We start from the raw sequence: 21,644 nt of genomic DNA on the forward strand, positions 1-21,644 counted from the left end.
CTGTAACCTTTCAAATCACACAAAAATACCCTGTTAATTTCAGTTTCAATGCTTTTATCCATTCTCCTTGCACGAGGTGGCTTTCTCTTTCTTCTTGGTCTCACCAAATCATACACTCTTGACTTAAGTCCATCATAGATCATTCCCATCTCCCCCTCCATTCTTTACTGATGCTCTGTCCCTCTGAGTTCCTACAACACTTATTGCTGGATTTCCACATTTGTAATCTTACGTTATTTGCTCATTTCATTTTTGCCCCTTGAACACATAAGCTCCTTAGCAAAAGAAACCTCCTAATAAGGCCGGGTGCGGTGGCTCACACCTGTAATCCCAGCACTTTGGGAGGCAAGGGGGCGGATCATGAGGTCAAGATCAAGATCATCCTGGCCAAAGTGGTGAAACCCCCCATCTCTACTAAAAATACAAAAATTAGCTGGGCGTGGTAGCGTGCGCCTGCAGTCCCAGCTACTTGGGAGGCTGAGGCAGGAGAATCACTTGAACCTGGGAGGTGGAGGTTGCAGTGAACCAAAATCACGCCACTGCACTCCAGCCTGGGGACACAGCGAGGTTCCGTCTCTAAAAAAAAAAAAAAAAAAAAAAGAATCCTCCTAATACTTCAGAATCCACACAGCCTAGCATAACACAGAGCACAGAGTCAGTGCTTAAGAAGTTTTTGCTGCTGGGTGATAAATAGGACAGAATCAAATAACCGTCTGGCTTTATTAGCTAGATCTCCACTATTTCTGGTGCATATCAGTTCAATGACTTTCAAGAAGCTAAAATTTTAACTTAGTCATGCTGAAGATATATACGGCCGCCAAGGAAATGAAATCCCATAAAACTTGCGCTCTGGTATCTTATCACGAAAAAGGCTAAACAAGAAATCATCACTGTTACACAACACATTTTTAGATTGTGGACCCCATTTCTACCTTATAAAATGTATGTAAGCAATTTTATTTACAGCAGTTTTATCACAGTGCCAAATGATCCCAGAACCACGGTTTGAAAGCTTTCTTTTAATATTTCTTCTTCTTCTTTTTAAACAAACAAAAGGCTAGGTGGAATTCTACCATATAGAAAAAAGCACAGCTGATCTTGCTAATGTGGAGGGAGGGGCTTGTAGTTCTGCCTGCCCTGTCCCCAGTCCCCAGTTGCAAGTGACCCCTTAAGGCATCTCTGAGCACCATCAGCAATGAGAAGCACTCAGAAAAATCAGCAAACTGCCATGAACAGAAAAATACTTCATTACTTTTTTAAAAATTTCAGTATCATTGTAATATAAAATTAAAACTTACCCATTTCTACTGAAAACCCTTAGCCATGCTTTGAGGTTTGGTCCTAACAAACACAAGCAAGGCACAGTAGTAAAAGTAGACAAAATAACTGCAAATAAAAATGTTTCCAATGCCAACCTGGAAAAAAAAAAGATGAATTTTTTAAAAAGTATTAAAGGTACACATACACATACATAATCATTATTATATAAATAAAATATAAAATATCTTCCTCTGCTTTACTTTGAAAGGTAACATAAGTGCCACCAAAATGATGACTATAAATCATTTTACTACCAACATGCAGCTTTAAAAAAACAATCTAGCAAATATTTCACTTTAATGATAGATTTCAGAACTGTTAAAGACCCTAGGATCCATGCTGAGACTTTCATTGCAAAAACAAACAAAAAACAGAATCCATTTCTAGATAGTTAGTTTTCTCCTCAATAGTCTCTGGAACTTTCTCTACAACTAATGGTTCAATGTTAACATCTATTGGAACCACCTGGAGAGCTGGATAAACTAAAGATTGGGGGGGGGCTCTACCCCTAGAGTTCCTGACTGAAGCTTGAGTATCTGTATTTTGATAAAATGCTAATGCTGCTGGTTTGAAAACCACATGTTGAGAACCACTGTGCCAGACACATTCATTCTACTTTAAAATGGATTAGACAGGAATCACCATTTCCCATTACAAAGGTCTTGTTCTCTCCCATCTAGAAAAGAATAACCTGTCGGTTTAGTGTGTGTATGTAAAACTATGTATAAACATATATATATATATATATATATATATATATATAAAAAACGGTATACTTAGCAACACATATATGTGTGTATATGTATATGCATCTCATCACTTATTTCACCATGATCATTAATCACTGCTAAACTGAAGCTTCTCAAACTGTGATAAACATTTTGTAAGAAACATTCATGAATTTAGTTTTTAAGAATTTGAAATTTGTCAGTTCAGAAAAAGTGTTAAACTTTATCTTTAAACTATAAACACCACCACCAGTTTATTTTGTATACACTTAATATACAAAAATATTAAGTATTTGAATACAGGAATCTATTGACTTTTGTTAAGAAAAACTCCATTCAAGTACTTTAGAATCACATTCATAAGAACTGATATGCTAATTGTAACTAACTTACACATATAATCACAGTAAGTTCTCTCAGAGGTTCTAAGGGCCAAATATTTATTGGTATAGTATAGTTTCTCTACTCTCCCTTCTCCCAACATGTAATTGGATAATAGAAGGCTAGGTAACAAGAGTATTTAATAAATTAAGTTATTCTGCTGTTTTTTAAAAAAGAATAACACTGCTAATGATGTTGGTGCCCTTACTTGATCCATTAATGATGCACATCATGGTTTTTCTAGTTGCTAAGAATGAGCACAGTTTGGTAAATGAATGTTTTAAAATATAAATTTAGGGTAAAAGTTTCAAACTTACTCTATTAGTGGTGCTCCATATAGAACAAAAATTACATGAAAGGAGAAACAAGACATAAGAAAGTAGATACAGCATTTCAAAAATCTGGTTACCTAAAAGAGAAATGAATAACCTGAAGACTCAAGATAATGCCTAAAGGAAAATAAATTCTTCCATTTTATCTACAAACACAACTTGTTTCCATAATATGTAAAACAGTTCAAATGTTCTTGGGTATACTCAAATCAGATCACATGTCCTGTACCCAGTCACATACACAGCCCTCAATACAGACTAAAAAAGCCTAAAAGGCAAATATCACCCCCAGCCCGTATTCCACCCATCCGACCTACATGAGTCTAAAAGAGGTTCTGTTTCCATGATAACATACAGAGCTATATCATTAATCAGTATTCATTATTGATTGATATCAGAGCTAGTATACAAAAAATACAGTATTATGTGATGACAGAGGAAATATCTGCAGAAAATAACAGTTTTTTTCATTTTAAAACAAAATTCCTGGGAAAATTGCACTAAAAAACCAAAATACTAAATAATTCTTGAAATTACACTCATATTACACGACCCATATGAAAAAAGACCTGAACATCTACAAAGAAACATGAGACCTTCTTGATTTGGAGCTTAAGAATATATAAACATAACACATACATTCAGCTTTTCCAATCATAGGCAGTAAATGACCTAACAGACCTTACAACACAGTAGAAAATAATGTTAAGTATGGACACTATTAGTAATAGCCAAGTGAATATCTACTGCAGTGAATATTCTGGAAAATTGATTCTAACATCTGAAAATTATTTAGTCAAGGAAGGCCATGTTGGAAACAAGCATTACCACAGGCTTATATTGCAGTTTCTGAAAAACCCATTAAGTGGCTTTCAAAAATGCAAAAATAAATAAACTACAATGTCTTATTGAATAAGGTTTAAAGACAGACTGTCACATGTATTTATTTTCAATGGTGACATAAAACAATGACTATACAGGCTCACAATATTATCATAAGCTCTGAAGAAGTCATAATTCCACAATTAATGCAAGGCAGGGATTAATCAAACATTATGGGCAGCCTTCCAGCAAGTAACAGGCTACCAATTTGGTGGGAAAAAATCAGGTTCCCTTTACTCACTGTAAATAACCTAATGAAGACTTGACGAATACTTTATTCTTCCATTAAAAGAAGCACTAGCTCCATCCAAAAACCAGTTATTGAGACATAAGCCTTACCTTGTGTGATAATGAACTTCTTTTAGAGGATGTATTTGGTTTCACTGCTAAATATAGTACTAGATTGACAGCAGTTACAAAACCAGAACAGATGCACAACCATGTCAAGTGTGTTTCCAATATTGAGAAGTTCTCCAAGAAGAGTGATGGAATGAAGACACTTAGGATAATCGAAAATATGCATAAAAGATGGGTATACAGTAGTCTCTTGATATCGGTGTCTTTCATGGTGTTTTCTCGGGTGGCTAGCTAACGAAAAACAAGAAAGGAAGAGCATATGCAATAATGACTTTTTCCATTGTCTTAAATGTTTCAACCCCTAAAAATAAGTCATAAAGTCAATTTGCTATGAGCAATGTATTTGTTTCAAAACACAGAAGATGCAGATGTGTAGATGCACATATGGACTTTTTATTCTACCTTTGATTTTCTTAATATGGTACAAACATCTCTCAGAGTCTTAAAAAAACAAATTTACTAATTTCTTAAATATTGTGATTGGTTTCTGCAAAAGGGTCATGTCCTAGGACCAATAAAACAATTCATTTAAACTTTTTTGGCCAATATCACAGAGATGAAATCAACTGTGTGGATTAAATTATCTACTGCCTGTTGGAATTATAACCAAAGTTTATTTATGAGGTTTCCAGAATGCATAGGTTATAATTCCAACAACCCCAAATATATACTTAGGCTAAATTGCTGGGTTTTTTTTTACTCTTGTCTAACATTACAGTAGTTCACATCTTCTAGCAAATGCCAAATGACACCAAGGGCACACTCGAATACTCAAATGGTGGCCAGTGGAATCAAGAGTTCAAAGAGCACCACACTAAACTAAGGGATCCCGATGCTTCAGAAATACCAAGATGACAACGTCTGTTACAGGTGTTAAATTCCAACCAAAAGTAGAGCACGAATGGAAGGAGGGAAAACAAATTACTCATCTCTAAAATACACGTATTTAAATTACCTGAGAGTTAATTGTACTGTTAAACAAGGACTTTATTAATTTAAAGTAACAGTCAATATGTTACACTATGGAGAATATTCCAGAAAATAGAAATATCTCAGAAAAAAAATACTATACATACACACACACACACATCCACGCGAGCGCGCGGAGGGGCGCCCACTAGTGCGAAAAGCAGAAGGGCGAACCTGGGCCTTATCCTAATAGCTCTCATTTAATTCACCCAGTGCTTTTCAAAGGCAGATATTTTACTGATAAGGAAACAAGCCAAACAGGTGAGGTGGTCCAAGGTCCCACACGCTACAGCTATCTCTCTGGTATAAGGAAATACACTAGGCATGAAGAAGCAAACGGATGGCAAGAAGGGACAAAGGTAAACTTTCCCATAGATTCTCTTAAGCTGATTGAGGGAGGGCAAGGGGATCAGGAATCCATTCTCTCAACAGATAGCCCTTCAGCCATTTTTCTGAGCCACCCTCAGAATCGCAGCTGCCATCAGATGTGAATGTAATACAGTGAGCAGGTACCAAACTCAACCGTTTGCTGAATGAATGAAGGAACCAGAGTAGGCAAAGTGGGAAACCAACTCTCCTGGGAAACCAGCACCGTGTTAGGCCCTGGTGTGCCTCCAGGGCGCCTGCAGGGGTGCCACGGGCATGACGCGGCCCACCTCGCCAGGCACCGCAGCGGAGAGAAGGCTCTTCAGAGCGGCCCGCAGAGGAGCCTTCAACGGGCATCGCCGCACCTCCACCGGCAGCTCCACCCCAACCCTGGTCGCTGGGAATTCTGCCCGACCCTAGGCCGGCGCGAGCGTGGGCAGCGAGGAACCAGCTGAGAAGCAGGATCAAAGAGCTCGGGAGTTGGAGACAGAAAAACTGGGGGACAGAGGCAAAAACTCGGATCCGAAAGGGGGTCTGTCCATCAGCGCACGCCGGAAGAGTGGCGCTCGAGCTGACGGCGAGAGCGGGCGGGCCGGGGCGCCGAGGCTCAGGGCTGCTTCGGCAATTCGCGGGGGTGGCTTGAACCCCAGGAGGCGAGAGCGCCTGGGAAGTCCAGCGGGGCTTACCTAACTCTCCCGCCCGCGGAAGGGAAGCGGGGAACTACTGCCTCCCACCATCAGGTACGACAGGCGGCCCAGGCCCACGCGCAGACGCAGGGTTGTGGGGCGGAGACCCACTGCCGAACAGCCAGTCGCAGAAAGGGAGGGGCGGGCAAATGGGGCAGCCCCACCTAGTCGCTCGCGTCCATTCCTCCCGCGGCTTTCCAGGTTTGGGGTAGGCGGGAGCGGTGGGCTTAGAAGCCGGAAGTGGGTTGTCGTAGCCCGGAAGGGGAATACTTCCCAGTTACAGTGTTGATGTTTTCAGGCTGCTGCTGCTGCTGTTGCGGCTAGGGGAACTGTCGTGGGGAAGGATGGTGTGCGAAAAATGTGAGTTAAGGGGCCGCTTCTGCGGGAGGAGGAGGCTGGGATAATCTAACTGAGCTCTCCCGGGAACTTTGCCTTCTCTTTGTTTTCATCGCCCACAGGTCTCTGATTCTAGCCGCTGTCTTTCTACCCTACCCTTTGACCATTTTTGCACCTCCCCAACGACCATACAGTCCTATGTATTTTGTACTCAGAGTGGTCTCAGTTCTGCACCTCCCTCTCTATTTCCATTGCCTTCCCCCAGCCCCAGATCTCATCGGCTCCCCTCCCATATAAAAATGTTCAGTCAAACCCCAGCGACACCTTTCCCCCTTGGCAATTCCTGACCTTTCCTTTTTATTCGTGTAACAAGTATTGTACTCCTGCCAAATGTTAGACACTGGAACCAAAGACTTAGGACTTTGCCTTATTCATTCTCATTAGTCATTATGCCAGGATATGGCTTAGAGTAAACCCAGAGATGTTTGAATTGAACGTCAACGTAAGTGCAAATTATTATTTCCCTAATTTAAATCCTTTAATAAACTCTCAGTGTGCAGAGAATAATTTGGGGATTCTATATTTGGAGCCTGGCGTTCAGTACCCTTCACACTAAGGCGCCAACTTATTTTTCCAGCTTCATTTTCACTGACCCTCATCCTCTTCACACTTTGACCAAACAAAATACTCTTTGTGCCCATGTGTACTCTAAGCTTTCTATGCCTTTCCTCAGAATGTGCCCTTTATCTAGTTTGCCTTCACCCTCTTTACTCCTTTTTGTTCACAGTCCTGTTGCCACATATTCAAATCCTCTCTCTTGCCTTCTCTCCAAACTTTCTTTTCTTGGATTTCCTTAGCCAGGGTTATTTTTTCCTGCCTGGAATTTCTCCTAGTACTTTAGTTCTCAATTATTATATCTTTTATTTTTTAGCTTACATTTTGGTTGAATGGTTCTTTTTTGGGGGACGGTCTCTGATCCCTGTGAGAATCTGATGAAAACTGTAGACTCTTGCCAGGAAAAAAAACCTGAAAATATAAAAGGTTTGTGTACAACTCCACCTTATTCACATACCTCTTAAGATCCACCTGGGGAACCCAGGTTACAGATTGCCGTTAAAGAAATTAGTATACTATAATCTCATTAAAATTTTGTCTGATTCATCACTTTTTCTCAGCACTTTGTATAGTTTATACATCACAGATGCTTAGTAAGTATTTATGGAACAAATAGACTTACCGGATTTGTATAAAGTATAAACAAACAGTGAAAACTTGTTATAAGCCTTCTTGTTATCCTACGAATTTTACTGACGGTCAGTCATTCATTGCCCACAGTTAATATGAGTCTCAGTTGACTGGCTGCTTTCCCAGCATTAACAGGCTCCTACGGTAATAGCATTGATAGTCGATACCATTGTGAGCCTTAGGCACAATGTAATGCACTTATGAAATAGTAAATTTTAATTTTCCTTTTACTATCTTGTTCTAACAGGTGAAAAGAAACTTGGTACTGTTATCACTCCAGATACGTGGAAAGATGGCGCTCGGAATACCACAGGTATTTCTTCTTTTAGAAAATAGGAATTTAACCAAATACTTACTGTGAATAATATTTTAGCTTTTTCATTATTTGTACAATGAAATGTTGTATGTTCAAAGTATTTTATCTATTAAATATTAAAGAATACTGGGTCCCCAAATGATTTAATATCTTCTATTTAGTTCTCAGTTACTTGTACAGGTTCTTAATATCAGGAGATAGCAAAATTATTAAATGATTGTCAAGTGGTGACAATATCACGGTATTTGATTATCACAGTATTTTATTTGATTCAGCTTATTTAGAGTCTGCATTTAATTTCCCCACTCTTCTGAGGAGAAATTTTTTTAAATCTTCTGATTTTTATATTCTTGAATAAATAAATGCTTTAACCCATTTTACCTTCATTATCATTAAATCTTTATAATGAAGTATTTACCTTCATTATTATTAAATACATATAGTAAAGTATGTTTTCAAAGCGTAGACAAATAAACATTTTCATTATATTCAAGATTTATGACACTGAAGTAGTGGCTTCTAGATTTTACACTATATAGAGTAAATATAGACCCATTCCTAAAGTACTCCCTTGAGTCTGAGAAATAAAATGATTGTATTTTATACAAATTTTTACTGTTTCCCTAATAAATGTTTTCTTTTTAAGCAGTGTCTTAATAGCTTATTAAATGAGGATTTAAAAATTAGATATAGGCTGCTATTTTGGTAGAAAGTCAAAGAATGAACTTCTTAATGTTTTATGTTAAATGTACAGAAATAACCCACTAAAATATCTTTTATTCTGATACAGAAAGTGGTGGGAGAAAGCTGAATGAAAATAAAGCTTTGACTTCAAAAAAAGCAAGGTGGGTAAGAGCATTCATAGACGGATCTTATAAATTTCCTTTCTTTTAGTATTAAGTCTGCTGGAGTGAATTTGATGTGCATCATTCCATTTGCAATAAAACATAAAGGTAGGTGGTTCCTAGCACTCAGAACCAAGCTATCTGTTATAATCCTGCTGGTTTTACCTTATTCCTCCTTGCTGTATCAATATATGAAGATATTAGTGTTATTCTCTTACAGTTTCACCAGAAAACATGACTTGTATTTTATCTCCTTCTTAATTATCCTATGAATCAGAGACAGCAGGGAAATGTGGAAAGATGGTAAGCTTTGGAGTCAGACCTGAATTTGAGTCTAGACCCACTGTCTAGCCTTATGACCTTAAGCAAGTTAAGCAAGTTTCTTGACCTTTCTAAACTTTACTTTTTCCTGAGAATTGGGGTAAAAATTCTCCCATCTTAAAAACAAGTTTTTGATACCACACTTTATTAGATCCAGCCTTAAAAATTCTGCTGGGTATGGTGACTCACACTTGTAATCTCAGCACTTTGGGAAGCCAAGGCAGAAAGATTACTTGAGCCCAGGAGTTTGAGACCAGCCTGGGCAACATGGTGAAACCCTGTCCTTACAAAAAATGGAAAAATTAGGTGGGTGTGGCAGCACGCGCTTGTAGTCCCAGCTACTCAGGAGGCTGACATGGGAGGATCACTTGAGCCCAGGGAGGTGGAGGCTGCACTGAGCCAGGATCACACTACTGATCTCCAGCCTGGATGACAGAGCGAGACTCTTTCAGAAAAAAATTCCGTGAACTCTTTCATCTGCCATCCGATTTCTTTGCTCCCCTTCACGTCAGAGGTTTTCCAAAATCTTATCTAGACACTTTCTCAGTGTCCTTAAGTTCCTTTCCCTCTTTTAGCCCCTCCAGTCATATGTTATCCCCACAAAAGCCCTGAAACTGTTCTTGTTGAGATCACAAACAACCTTTAAAACTGATTCTGTTCTTTTTTAGCCTCTTCATAATTCTCTCATGTTTTTCTCTTGGCTCCTGGGACACCACACTCTCCTGGTTTTCCTCCCAACTCACTAGCTATTCCTTCTCAATTGAGAACTTCAGGACTCAGTCCTAGGCTTTAAAAACTATTATAAATGCATAAACTCTCCTAAAGTGACTTTAATCTACTGGCTTTAAATTCAAGCTATATGTTTATACACACACACACACAATATTATTATATATATAAAATAGCTCCCAAATTTATACCTCTGGCCTGAGTTCTCTGAGCTCCAAACATGTATCTAGCAGCTTATCTGACATAGCTCATTTAATGTCTTAACAGGCCACTTCTTTTTCCTTCCATCTTCTCATCATAGTAGCACCACTGTCTAATCCAGTTGTTCAAGGCTAAAAGCTACAATTCCTCACTGAGTCCTCCCTTTCCCCTGCTTCCCCTATCCATCAACAAGTTCTTTGGATCTACCTCCAAAATGTAAAATGTAACCTGAAACCACCTGCTTCTGTCCGTCTTGCTGCTATTATCCTGTTCCAAACTACTGTTATTTCTTACTTGGAACTGTAATAACTATTGAACTATCTTCCTGCTTCTCTAGTTTCCCCCAGTTGTCTCATAGTAACAAGAGCGATCCTTTACAAAGTTCCTTTGCTTAAAACCCGCCACTGGTTTTCTTTTTCACATAGCATAAAATCTAAGCCCCCTACCATATTCTTACAAGGTCCTCCTTGATAGAACCCCTCGCACCTCTCTGGCTTCGTATTGTACTACACTGCTCCTCACTCATCATACGCCATCCTCATTAGTTCCGCCAAGGCCACTCCCATCCAAAGAGATTTCTACTTGCTGCTGTCCCCTAGGAGTCTTCTGTTAGAGCTTATGTGTCTGGCTCCTTCTTGTTGTTTGGGTCTCAGCTGATGGGTCACTTCCTCAGAGAAGGTTCCCTAATCAGAATCTAAACTAATCTCTTTCCTTTTCCTCATCTCTGCCTTAGTATCCTGTTAGAATTTTCTCTATAATGCTACTATTTGACAAGCTTGCTTGTTTTATTAGATTCTCTGTTTCCTTACTTACTGTTTACCTCTTCTCACTAGAATATCATCTGATGAGGGCAAGGGCTTTGCCTATCATGTTCATCTTTGGTATTTAGAACAGTACTTGGTACTTAATAAGCACTCAGTATATATTTGCTGAATGAATAAATACCTGTTTTATGATGTCATCCTGAGGATTAGAAATAGCAACAATAAAGCCTTAACTACATACAGTGCCTGGCACATAATGGGATCTTTAATGCAGAGTCACACTATATGTTGTTGACTGACTTATTGATGTCTTTGAGGACCATTCAGATTTTATTGACTGAGCTATTATTTGTACAGATTTTATAGTTTTATATACTTCCAGTTCCTTTATGCTCTCAAACTTACTCTGATGTCATTAAAAAGTAGCTGTTACTCTTGGGTACTGTCTCACTTTGGAAAATGTACTACAGTATTGCTTTGAATCTATGGTACTGTTATTTATAAGATGCATTGTTACTTTAAAAAAAAACTCTGCCAGTTTTGAGATTTCCAAGGTTAAAATGTGTGTTTTTAAATAATAAAATATGGTTTTAAGAAAAAATAGCCTCTAGAAATACGTGTCCAAGCAAATTGAACTTATTGAAAGGAAGAAGAGTACCTATCTTCATTTGTGGGGAATAAAGTGATATTCTCAGCCGGGTGCGATGGCTCACACCCTGTAATCCCAGCACTTTGGGAGGCCAACGCAGGCGGATCACCTGAGGTCAGGAGTTTGAGACCAGCCTGCCCAACATGGAGAAACCCCGTCTCTACTAAAAATACAAAATTAGCTGGGCGTGTTGGTGCATGCCTGTAATGCCAGCTACTTGGGAGGCCGAGACAGGAGAATCGCTTGCACCCAGGAGGCAGAGGTTGCGGTGAACCAAGATCACGCCATTGCCCTGCAGCCTGGGTGATAGAGTGAGATTCTGTCTCAAAAAAAAAAAAAAAAAAAGTGATATTCTCTGTGGTTTGGAAAAATCTTTGTAAATGGGCTGTTATGCTATACCCAAGAGGAGACACTAGGTCTAGGACAGTGTTTCGTATCTGGTATATGAGGATCCTTACAAAAACTCATTTTGTAGTTAGGGAAGCACAGTTAAAGCAGAGTATTATTGCCATTTTAGGGGGAAGTATTTCTTTTTTTCACTCCAGTTACTGTAAGATGGCATTTTTATATAGTAGAAGCCCTTTTATCTAAAAGGATTGAGTCAGTTAATTAAAAATGTCAGCTAATGTAAGCAGTCATTAAAAGATACACATACCTTATTTTAAATTAAAGCATATAACTGTAGATGTATTAATCATATGGTATTGAAACAAAGCCTTTTGAGCATAAATCAACTGATGAGTGCTCTACATGATTGTCGTCACAAAAATCACAATCAGAATATGTTCAGTATCTTTAAAGTGGAGCAAAAATTGATGCTTGAGGTATGGAGTCCTTTCCTAGTGATTTTCCCCCTGTTGTCAACAGTTGTCTTACCCATACCTAATTCAATAGCAATTCCGATTATTCCTAGTCGTCCTAAAGTAGTCACTTAGGTTTTATGGAATCAGTCACTCTTTTTGCACCCACATTTCATCAGTTTCCATAATATTTTTGTCACACAAATAGAATGACAGATACAATTGATACAAACACGTCAAGAATAAATACTGTACAACTGACTATAAGTATATATCTCACATGGACGGAGCAGAGCAGAGATGTACAGGCATATCAGACAGTAGTCATCTGGAATAGGCTAAACCCATCAATTGTAGAGGTTGATGGAGGGATGAAGAGCATGGATTAATCCTGTGTGTTGCGTAAGTGGGGTTATTTAAGAGTGTGTTTCTAGTGTAATATACAATTTTCTCTCATTAAAAAAAATTTCTAGATTTGATCCATATGGAAAGAATAAGTTCTCCACTTGCAGAATTTGTAAAAGTTCTGTGCACCAACCAGGTTCTCATTACTGCCAGGGCTGTGCCTACAAAAAAGGTAAGTTTCTTTTAATACCTTTTTTCTCTTCATAAAACCTACTTCATTTGCTGCTAATTTGGTTAACAGAAACGATGTAGCCTGTCATAAATTCTGTTAACCAAACACTCTTTATCCTAAGGCAAAATGGAACCTAAAACCTGTTTATAATTAAAAGTATATATATATATTTTTTTTTCTTTTCTTTTCTTTTCTGATGCTGTTAAATTATATTTTAAGCTTCAGGATTGACTTAAACCAAACAGTTGGTATTATGATTTGATTGATCACGTATCTTCTTTTGTTTCAGGCATCTGTGCGATGTGTGGAAAAAAGGTTTTGGATACCAAAAACTACAAGCAAACATCTGTCTAGATGTATTGATGGAATTTCTGACTTTCTAAATGATTTTACTTTCTGCCTTGAATTTTCAAGGCATAGATGTCAACTTACAGAATAACGTGTTTTAAGACAATTACGTTTAAACCAGAGAATTTGATTGTTATTCATTGTGCTCTCATGCTCTAAACAGCAACAGTGTAACTAGTCTTTTGCCGTAAATGGTTTTTCCTTATGAGCATTTTATTGAACTAAGTGGCAAATTCCATGAAAAATTTCTCAGTTCTGTATGCACTTTTAACATTGTTCATGTAATTCTCCCCCCCGACACACTTTATTTATAGATACTGCAAAAGTGAGAAGGAGATAATAGATATTTTGCTCTGAATTTGGCATCCAGAGTTAACAGTTCTCCCCTAACTCCCTTACTCGTGTCATAGTTATTAGGATCAGCAGCCTCTTAACTAATTGCAGTTTCATAGGATATATAAATGTTTCAAGCCATTATTGCTGAATGGTTCTTTAGTTATTAACCTAGACCCAAATCAAAGACCAGTTTTTATTTGTTCTTGCTGCCAAAGTGCCAGTTCCTTTAATATGTGACCAGGAACACAAGGAATATCCATATGTCCAAATAAACACACTGAATTTTAGAAAAACTTATTACTTTGAATTCAAATTGTCATGAAAACCAGAACAGTGTTTGTCCATGTTGCATGTAATGAACATAAATCCCCGCTCTTTGAGAAAAGCTCTTTGAAGCAAAAACCAAACTTTTTTTTTTTTTACCTCCTGTCTCGCTCCCTAAAAGAAATAAATAAAGCAAACATCTTGATTCTCCCTTTTTAAAATTTGTTTGTTGGTTTGTTTGATACAGGATCTCACTCTGTTGACCAGGCTGGAGTGCAGAGGTATCATCAAGCTCTCTGCAGCCTCCATCTGCTGGGCTCAAGCAATCCTTCCACCTTACCCTCCTAAGTAGCTGGGGCCTACAGGTGTGTGCCACTGTGCTCAGCTAGTTTTTATTTTTAGTAGAGACGAGGACTCGCTATGTTGCCCAAGCTGTTCTCGAACTCCTGATCTCAAGCAATCCTCTGGCCTCAGCCTTCCAAAGTGCTGGGATACAGGTGTGAGCCACAGCACTCGGCCTCTCGCGCTCTCTTTTTTTTTTTTTTTTTTTTTTTGATACTACAGGTTTCAAATGAGTACTTTTCTTATGTTGCCTTCAGAGGTTCAGGACTTCTGCTTTTAAAATCTGCAGGCTACCATGGGAGACCAAAAAAGCATTCCCCATTTCCAACTGCAGTATGTATAAATACGTATCACTATAAAATGTGTAGAATAGATAGTGTGATAAGATATATGAATGGCATTTGTGTTGGTCATAAAATTTTGATGAAAAGCATTTAAAGTTCTAACTTTATAAGGCTTTTCAAAATGTGTTTTTCTGAGATACCTTGTTATTTATTCATATCCACAAAAATTACAAGGATAATGCAAAATATAATAAATAATTTCTCTGAGAGCAGGAAGTATCCTCTCATGCTTGATCAGTTTGAGGTTTTTAATTAAAATTATAACACAGGGAACTCATAACAGGACCTGGTCAGAGAGTATCCCAGAGCCATTAAAGATTGGATTTGTTGACTTGAAGAAAAGTACATTTCTCAGGGATCAACTGGAATCTGGACTTGCCTAACTCCCATTTGATTTTTTTTTTTTAATAATTTCAGTTTTTATTTTAGATGTAGGGAGTACATGTGCAGGTTAGTTATATGGGTATATTTTGTGATGCTGAGGTTTGGCGTACAAATGATCCCGTCACCCAGGTAGTGAACATAGTGTCCAACAGTTGGTTTTTCACCCCTTCCCTCCCCTCTTGCCTCCGGTAGTCCCCAGCGTCTGTTCTCATCTTTATGTCCGTGTGTACCCATTGCTTAGTTCCCACTGATAAGTGAGAACATGCGGTCTTTGGTTTTCTATTCCTGTGTTTATTCACTTATGATAATGACTTCCAGCTGCATCCATGTTGCTGCAAAAGACATGATTTTCATTCTTTTTTATGGCTGCATAGTATTCTATGGTATATATGTACCAGACTTTCTTTATCCAGTCCACTATTGATGGGCATCTAGGTTGATTCTGTGTCTTTGCTGTTGTGAATAGTGCTGTGATGAAAGTGTAAGTGTATGTGTCTTTTTGGTAGAAAAGACACCCAGTCATGGGATTGCTGGTTCGAATGGTAGTTCTGTTTTAACTTCTTTGAGAAATCTCCAAACTGCTTTCACAGTGACTGAACTAATTTGCATTTCCATCAGTGTAGGCGCATTCTACATTGCACTGGCTTCTACAGTGTAGAAGCATTCCCCTTTTCCCACAGCCTCACCAGCATCTGTTATTTTTTTGACTTTTTGATAATAGCCATTCTGACTGGCGTGAGATGGTAAGTCATTGTGGTTTTGATTTGCATTTATCTAATTAATAATGAGCATTTTTTCATGTTTGTTAACCAGTTGTATGTCGTCTTTTGAGAAGTGTCTGTTCATATCTTTTGGCATTTTTTAATGGTTTTTTGTTTGTGTGTGTGTATTTTTGTTTTTGTTTTTGTTTTGAGATGGAGTTTCGCTGTTGTCACCCAGGCTAGAGTGCAATGGCACCACTTCAGCTCACTGCAGCGTCCACTTCCCGGGTTCAAGCGATTCTCCTGCCCCAGCCTCCTGAGTAGCTGGGATTACAGGTGCCTGCCACCATGTGCGGCTAATTTTTGTACTTTTAGTAGAGACAAGGTTTCACCATGTTGGCCAGACTGGTCTGGAATTCCTGACCTTAGGTGATCCACCCATCTCAGCCTCCCAAAGTGCTGGGATTACAGGAGTGAGCCACCATACCTGGCCATGAGTTACTTGGTTTTTGTTTTCTGAATTGTTTTAGTTCCTTACAGATTGTGGACATTAGACCTTTTTCAGATGCACAGTTTGTGAATATTTTCTCCCATTCTGTAGGTTGTCTGTTTACTGTATTGATAGTTCCTTTTGTGGTGCAGAAGCTCTTTAGTTTAATTAGGTTCCACTTGTCAATTTTTGTTTTTGTTGCAATTGCTTTTGAGGACTTAGCCATAGGTCTTTCCCATAGCTGATATCCAGATGTTATTTCATAGGTTTTCTTCTAGGACTCTTATAGCTTGAAGTCTTACATTTAAATCTTTTATTTTTATTTTATTTTTTTAGACAGAGTCTCCCTCTGTTGCCCAGGCTAGAGTACAGTAGTGCAATCTTGGCTCACCACAACCTCCATCTCCTGGGCTCAAGCGATTCTCATGCCTCAGCCTCCTGAGTAGCTGGGTTACAGGTGCCCACCAACTATGCCTGGCTAATTTATGTAATTTTAGTAGAGATGGGGTTTCATCATCTTAGGCAGGCTGGTGTTGAACTCCTGACCTTGTGATCCACCCACCTCAGCCTCCCAAAGTGCTGGGATTACAGGCATGAGCTACTGGGCCCGGCCGGATTTTTCTAATTCTGTGAAAAATGAATTAGAAATTATAGTTTGATAGGAATAGCATTGAATCTGTAGATTGCTTTGGGCAGTATGGTCATTTTAATAATATCGATTCTTCTAGCTCATGAGCTTGGAATGTTTTTCCATTTGTTTGTGTCATCTCTGATTTCTTTCATTGTGTTTTGTAGTTCTTGTCCAGCTCACATTTTATCTTCATACTTTGAGTAGCCTCCTTCCATGAATGGATCATCCAGTGGCCACACTTAGGTTCTCCTATGGAGATTTTTGTTGTGTTGTGCCTCAGAACCATCTCCATATTCTCTAAATAATAATAATGATGGTCATAAATTGAGTAGAAGTATTTACTAGATGAGGAGGAAAACCCTAAAACAAAACATGAACATAAAATATTTTTAAAAGGAAGGCATACAAACAGACACTATAACAAAATAAGATGACAGAATTAAGGCCTTATGCCACAGCCAAAGTTGAAAAATAAAAAGCAGAAAAAGAAGGTTAAAAACATGAAAGAATTAAAGCCAAACAACTTTTATCAAAATAAATGTAAAAGTGATGCAACAACTTAGTTGTTATCAGATTGTAATATAAAAGATGCTAGAAACAAATGCCAATAGAACACTTAAATACATTTTATATATTCATCCATTAGAATATATAGCTGTCAGAACGACAGAAGAATTACATGTGTGTGCAGAAGTTTATGTATCCATATGGAAAACACAGGAAGCTAATAGTACTGTTTTTCTCCGGAGTGGGTGTAAGGGTAGAGACTTAACCCTTTACATCCTTATGGCAGCCTTCAGATACCTTATAACTCCCAGTTCCCTTACCTGGGGGTGTGCATCCTAGAATCCTTGACCCATTAGAAAATATACTGTAGACATCATACTGTTTACCCTTTAATAGTACGTATGTACTTCATAAGAACAAGCATGGTATCTTACCCAAGTACAGCTATCAAGTTTAGAATAATTTAACTTTGACATAATACTTTACGTCCATATTTCAATTTCATATGCTGTTTTATTGGTAATTTTTTTTCAGCTCGACAGTCCAGCCTAGGATCATACGTTGTATTGCCATAACTCTCTAATCTGGAGCAGTTCCCCAGCTTTTCTTTGTTTTTTGTAATAGTAATACGTTTGAAAAATACAGGACAGCTAAAGGATGGAGTGTCCTTCAATTTGGGTTTTTCTGATGTTTCCTCATGGTTAGATTCGGGTTGTGCAGTGTGGGTTGAAATACTGTAAGTGATATTATTGCAGGTATACATCCAGATGCACAGAATGTCCATTTGCCCCTTATTGGTGATACTAATTTTGATCACTTGGGTAAGATGTTGTCCAGTTTCTCCACTGTACCGTTAATTGTTTTCCCTTTTGCATTAGTGGGTAATTTGTGAGGAGAAACTTTGAGACCTGGTTGACAATTCTGTTCCTCATCAAATCTACCCCTCCTAGATTTAGCATCCTTTGACGATTCTTGTCTGAATAAATTTTTACTAGGATGTTTCCAAAATTGTGATTGTTCTAACTCCATTATTATTTCTGTATTAATTAGTTGTCATTCTACTGTAAGGAAGAGGTTTCCCTTTATCATCAACTTCGAGTAAGTACTTTTTTCTGAGCCATTTGAATATTCCTTACAGATGTGATACCTCTTTACCCCAATTACTTAAGTTTGTATTTCCAAAGAACAAGGGTGTTTTCCTGCATAGCCGTAGCACCGTTACCAAAATCAGAAAATTAACATTAATACATCACTATTGTCAAATCTTTTTCATATTTTGCTACTTGTTTCAGTAATGTGAAAGAAAATCTGTTCTGGGATCCAGTCTGTAGTAATATTACATTTAGTTGTCATGTCTGTAGTCTCCTTTATTCTGGAACAGTTCTTCAGCCGATCTTTCAAAATGCCAAGGTCATGGGCCAGTTGTACTTTAAAAAAAAAAAAAAAAAAATTCAACTTTTATTTTAGACTTGGGGTATATGTGCAAGTTTGTTTCTTGCCTTTCCCTATTCCTATTATATTGCGTGATGCTGAGGTTTGGGGCACCATTGATCCCGACACCCAGGTAGTGAGCATAGTACCCAATAGGTAGTTTTTCAACCCTTGCATCCTCCCTCCCTCCCTCCTCTAGTAGTTCCCAGTGTCTATTGTTGCCATCCCATAGACTTTTTATAGAGTAACTCTTCATCTGGGTATTTCAGATGTTTCTTGATAATTAGACTGAGCTTATACATTTTTGGCAGGGATACCACAGAAGTGGCATTGTTCTTTTCAGTGCACCGTATCATGGTGTCAGTTGTCTCATTACAAGGATGTTAATTTTGATCACTTGTTTTAGGTGATATCTGCCGTATTACTCTACTGTAAAGTTTGATTTTTTCCATTAAGCTAATAAGCATTTTGTGGGGAAATACTTTCAGATGATAACTATTTTGTTTCTCGGCAAACGTTCACACACTCATTTTAGCATCCAGTGATATTTCTTGGTGGAATTAATTGTTACTCCGCTTTGCCAAGTGGGGATTCTTCCAATTTTATTATTATTACTACGTTTATTCTGTGGCGTTCTACTATAAGGAAAATCTTCTACTGAAGCCTTGGAATTAGCCATTTCTCCAAAGATCCTTAGTTTCTTTAAGTGGAGAAAGATTTTTAGAAACTATGATCTGAGCCTCCTGGGTTGTCATTGCTTTTAGGCCCCTTGGACAGAAAGAGCTAGGAAACATATATTAGAAATCACAAGTTTTACTGGTGTCTCCAGTTCTAGTCCAACCCTACAGGGTTCTTCCTTGCCTTTCCCTATTCCTTCTTTTTATCTTCTTCCACAGTGAAAACCCTGGCAGTCAGCATTATCAGTGTATTTGTTCATTCACAAAACTGAATTTTTTAAGTTAGGTATGTATGCCTTTTGTAATTAAAAATAATTTTAAGTTTAAAAAGAAAAAAACTGGGTAAGCCCACAGGAGTATTACACATGTGAATGTCATTCATTAATATGTTATTACAGCAAACAGCTTGGGAATTTCAGTGCATTTACTGCTTCCTAGATAAATTAGGCAAATGAGCAAATGGTGCCACTTCTTCAATTCAGCCAACATTTATTGGACTTCTACATTGTTCTCATCTCTAGCCAGACTGCTGTGATTGGTTCCACAGTTTTTGCTCATAAGCAAGAACTTGATACAGAACCCATCAAACTAAGGCCGGGTGCAGTGGCTCACACCTGTAATCCCAGCACTTGGGAGGCTGAGGTGGATGGATCACCTGGGGTTAGGAGTTCAAGACCAGCCTGGTTAACATGGTGAAACCGAGTCTGTACTAAAAATACAAAATTAGCTGGGCGTGGTGGAACACACCTGTAATCCCACCTACTTGGGAGATTGAGGCAGGAGAATCACTTGAACCCAGGAGGTGGAGGTTGCAGTGAGCCCAGATAGCACCACTGCACTCCAGCCTGGGCAACAGAGTGAGACTCTGTCTCAAAAAACAAAACAAAACAAAAAACATCAAATTAATGTGGAAGTGTAAAAATAAGATTGACAATAGGAAAAAGGAAAATTTATTGAAAGAATAGTAACTAAAGGGAGAGAAGCGAAGTGCAGTGGCTTATGCCTATAATCCCAGCACTTTGGGAGGCTGAGGTGAGAGGATCACTTGAGCCCAAGATTTGAAGACCAGTCTAAGCAAGATGGTGAGACCTCATCTCTACAAAAAATTTAAAAATTAGCCGGGTACAGTGGCATGTCCCAGCTATTCTGAAGGTTGAAGTGGGAGAGCTCCCATGAGCCTAGGAATTCAAGGTGGCAGTAAGCTATGATCATGCCATTCCACTCCAGCCTAGGTGACAAAGGGAGACCCCTTTTCTTTAGGAAAAAAAAAAAAAAGAAAGGAGGAGGAGACCAATTCAAAAGCAATGATTTTAGCAAAAAAAAAAAAAAAAAAAAGAAACTGGACTAAGGTACTGGGAGAATGGAAGTCAACGGGACAGATTTGAAAGACCTAATAGTTAAAGATTTGGCAGGACTCAGTTACTAAATGTGGGAGGAATGAGAAGTCCTTGCATGAATCATTGGGTCTCATTTAGATTGGTGATAGTAGGTCTCTCCACCAGATGGCAATGATGCTCTTTCTTAGTTTTTAATTTACCATGCTAAAAGATTTGCAATTACAGCCCTTTAAAGATCAAATAGATAGATTTAAGTTTCTGACAACTGCCAGAGAAACTTGCTATACAACAATAAAAAGCCTGAAAAAATATATATATAAACACACATGTGCATATACATATGGAAATATATATATATAATTTTAAAACATGAGTATGATTGAACTATCAAGAAGTAATGATTATCTTCAGAGGCTAGAAAAAAAGGGAAAGTACAAATTCAAAAAAAGTGCTAATGCTTGCCCTAGGAATATCCACCATTCCCTCAGGGTCTAAAGCCTATGCTTTAAAGGGCATCATATGCATGGAAGACAAAGCCCAGGACTTGAGCAAGGTGAGGAGGTTAGATCAGAGATACGTGCGCAAAGCATGGAGCCCTGAAAAGCAGCAGTTTTAGTGTGTTTACTGGAATATCCCCTCACATATGCCAAGAAAGACAGTGGGAATACTTTTGTAGCTTGGCCTTAGCCCCAGGAAGAGTGGGAAAGAAAAAAGTTGGAAACCTCTCCAAAAACTTAAGCACAAAGATCCAACGATAGAAAATATGACAAATAGACCCGGCGTGGTGGTTCATGCCAGTAATCCTAGCACTTTGGGAAGCTCAAGCAGGAAGATTGTTTCAGCCCAGGAGCTCAAGAGCAGCCTGGGCAACATGAGATCCTGTCTTTGCAAAAAAAAAAAAAAAAAATTGTAATTAGCCAGATGTAGTGGTGTGCATCTGTAGTCCCAGCTACTCAGGAGGCTAAGATGAGAGGACTGCTTGAACTCAAGATGTTGAGGTTGCAGTGAGCCAGGGTCACACCACGGCACTCCAGCCTGGGCAACAGAG

The 21,644-nt window shown here is 38.4% G+C and overlaps 2 protein-coding genes across 5 annotated transcripts in view; one reads left to right on the forward strand and one right to left on the reverse strand.

Moving 5' to 3' along the window:
- The window catches only part of PIGF (phosphatidylinositol glycan anchor biosynthesis class F), a 36,060-nt gene extending 29,888 nt beyond the window's left edge, over positions 1-6,172 (reverse strand). For 3 of the 4 annotated variants that reach the window (XM_073022948.1, XM_038006893.2, XM_038006892.2), the window contains exons 1-4: positions 6,022-6,172; positions 3,983-4,231; positions 2,747-2,838; positions 1,299-1,415 (exon numbers count right to left, since the gene is read on the reverse strand). In XM_073022948.1, coding sequence (XP_072879049.1) covers positions 1,299-1,415; positions 2,747-2,838; positions 3,983-4,210 — 437 coding nt within the window. In that variant the 5' untranslated portion in view covers positions 4,211-4,231; positions 6,022-6,172. The remainder of the gene's footprint in view (positions 1-1,298; positions 1,416-2,746; positions 2,839-3,982; positions 4,232-6,021) is intronic. The other variant, XM_038006890.2, reaches the window with a different exon arrangement.
- A 98-nt stretch (positions 6,173-6,270) lies between these two features.
- On the forward strand, positions 6,271-13,973 carry CRIPT (CXXC repeat containing interactor of PDZ3 domain). Its single transcript, XM_007970743.3, has 5 exons — positions 6,271-6,381; positions 7,850-7,915; positions 8,709-8,763; positions 12,701-12,804; positions 13,094-13,973. The coding sequence occupies exons 1-5, from the start codon at positions 6,366-6,368 to the stop codon at positions 13,156-13,158; spliced, it is 306 nt and encodes a 101-aa protein (XP_007968934.1). The 5' UTR covers positions 6,271-6,365; the 3' UTR covers positions 13,159-13,973.
- The last annotated feature ends 7,671 nt before the right edge of the window (positions 13,974-21,644 follow it).

Source organism: Chlorocebus sabaeus, chromosome 14 (genome assembly GCF_047675955.1).
Source record: "Chlorocebus sabaeus isolate Y175 chromosome 14, mChlSab1.0.hap1, whole genome shotgun sequence".
Taxonomy (NCBI): Eukaryota; Metazoa; Chordata; class Mammalia; order Primates; family Cercopithecidae; genus Chlorocebus; species Chlorocebus sabaeus.

Excerpts from the sequence above, each read along its gene's own strand:
- CRIPT (XM_007970743.3), top strand. Across the intron at positions 8,764-12,700 it reads TTGACTTCAAAAAAAGCAAG|ATTTGATCCATATGGAAAGA; the intron begins GTGGGTAAGAGC and ends AAAAATTTCTAG. Across the intron at positions 12,805-13,093 it reads GGGCTGTGCCTACAAAAAAG|GCATCTGTGCGATGTGTGGA; the intron begins GTAAGTTTCTTT and ends CTTTTGTTTCAG.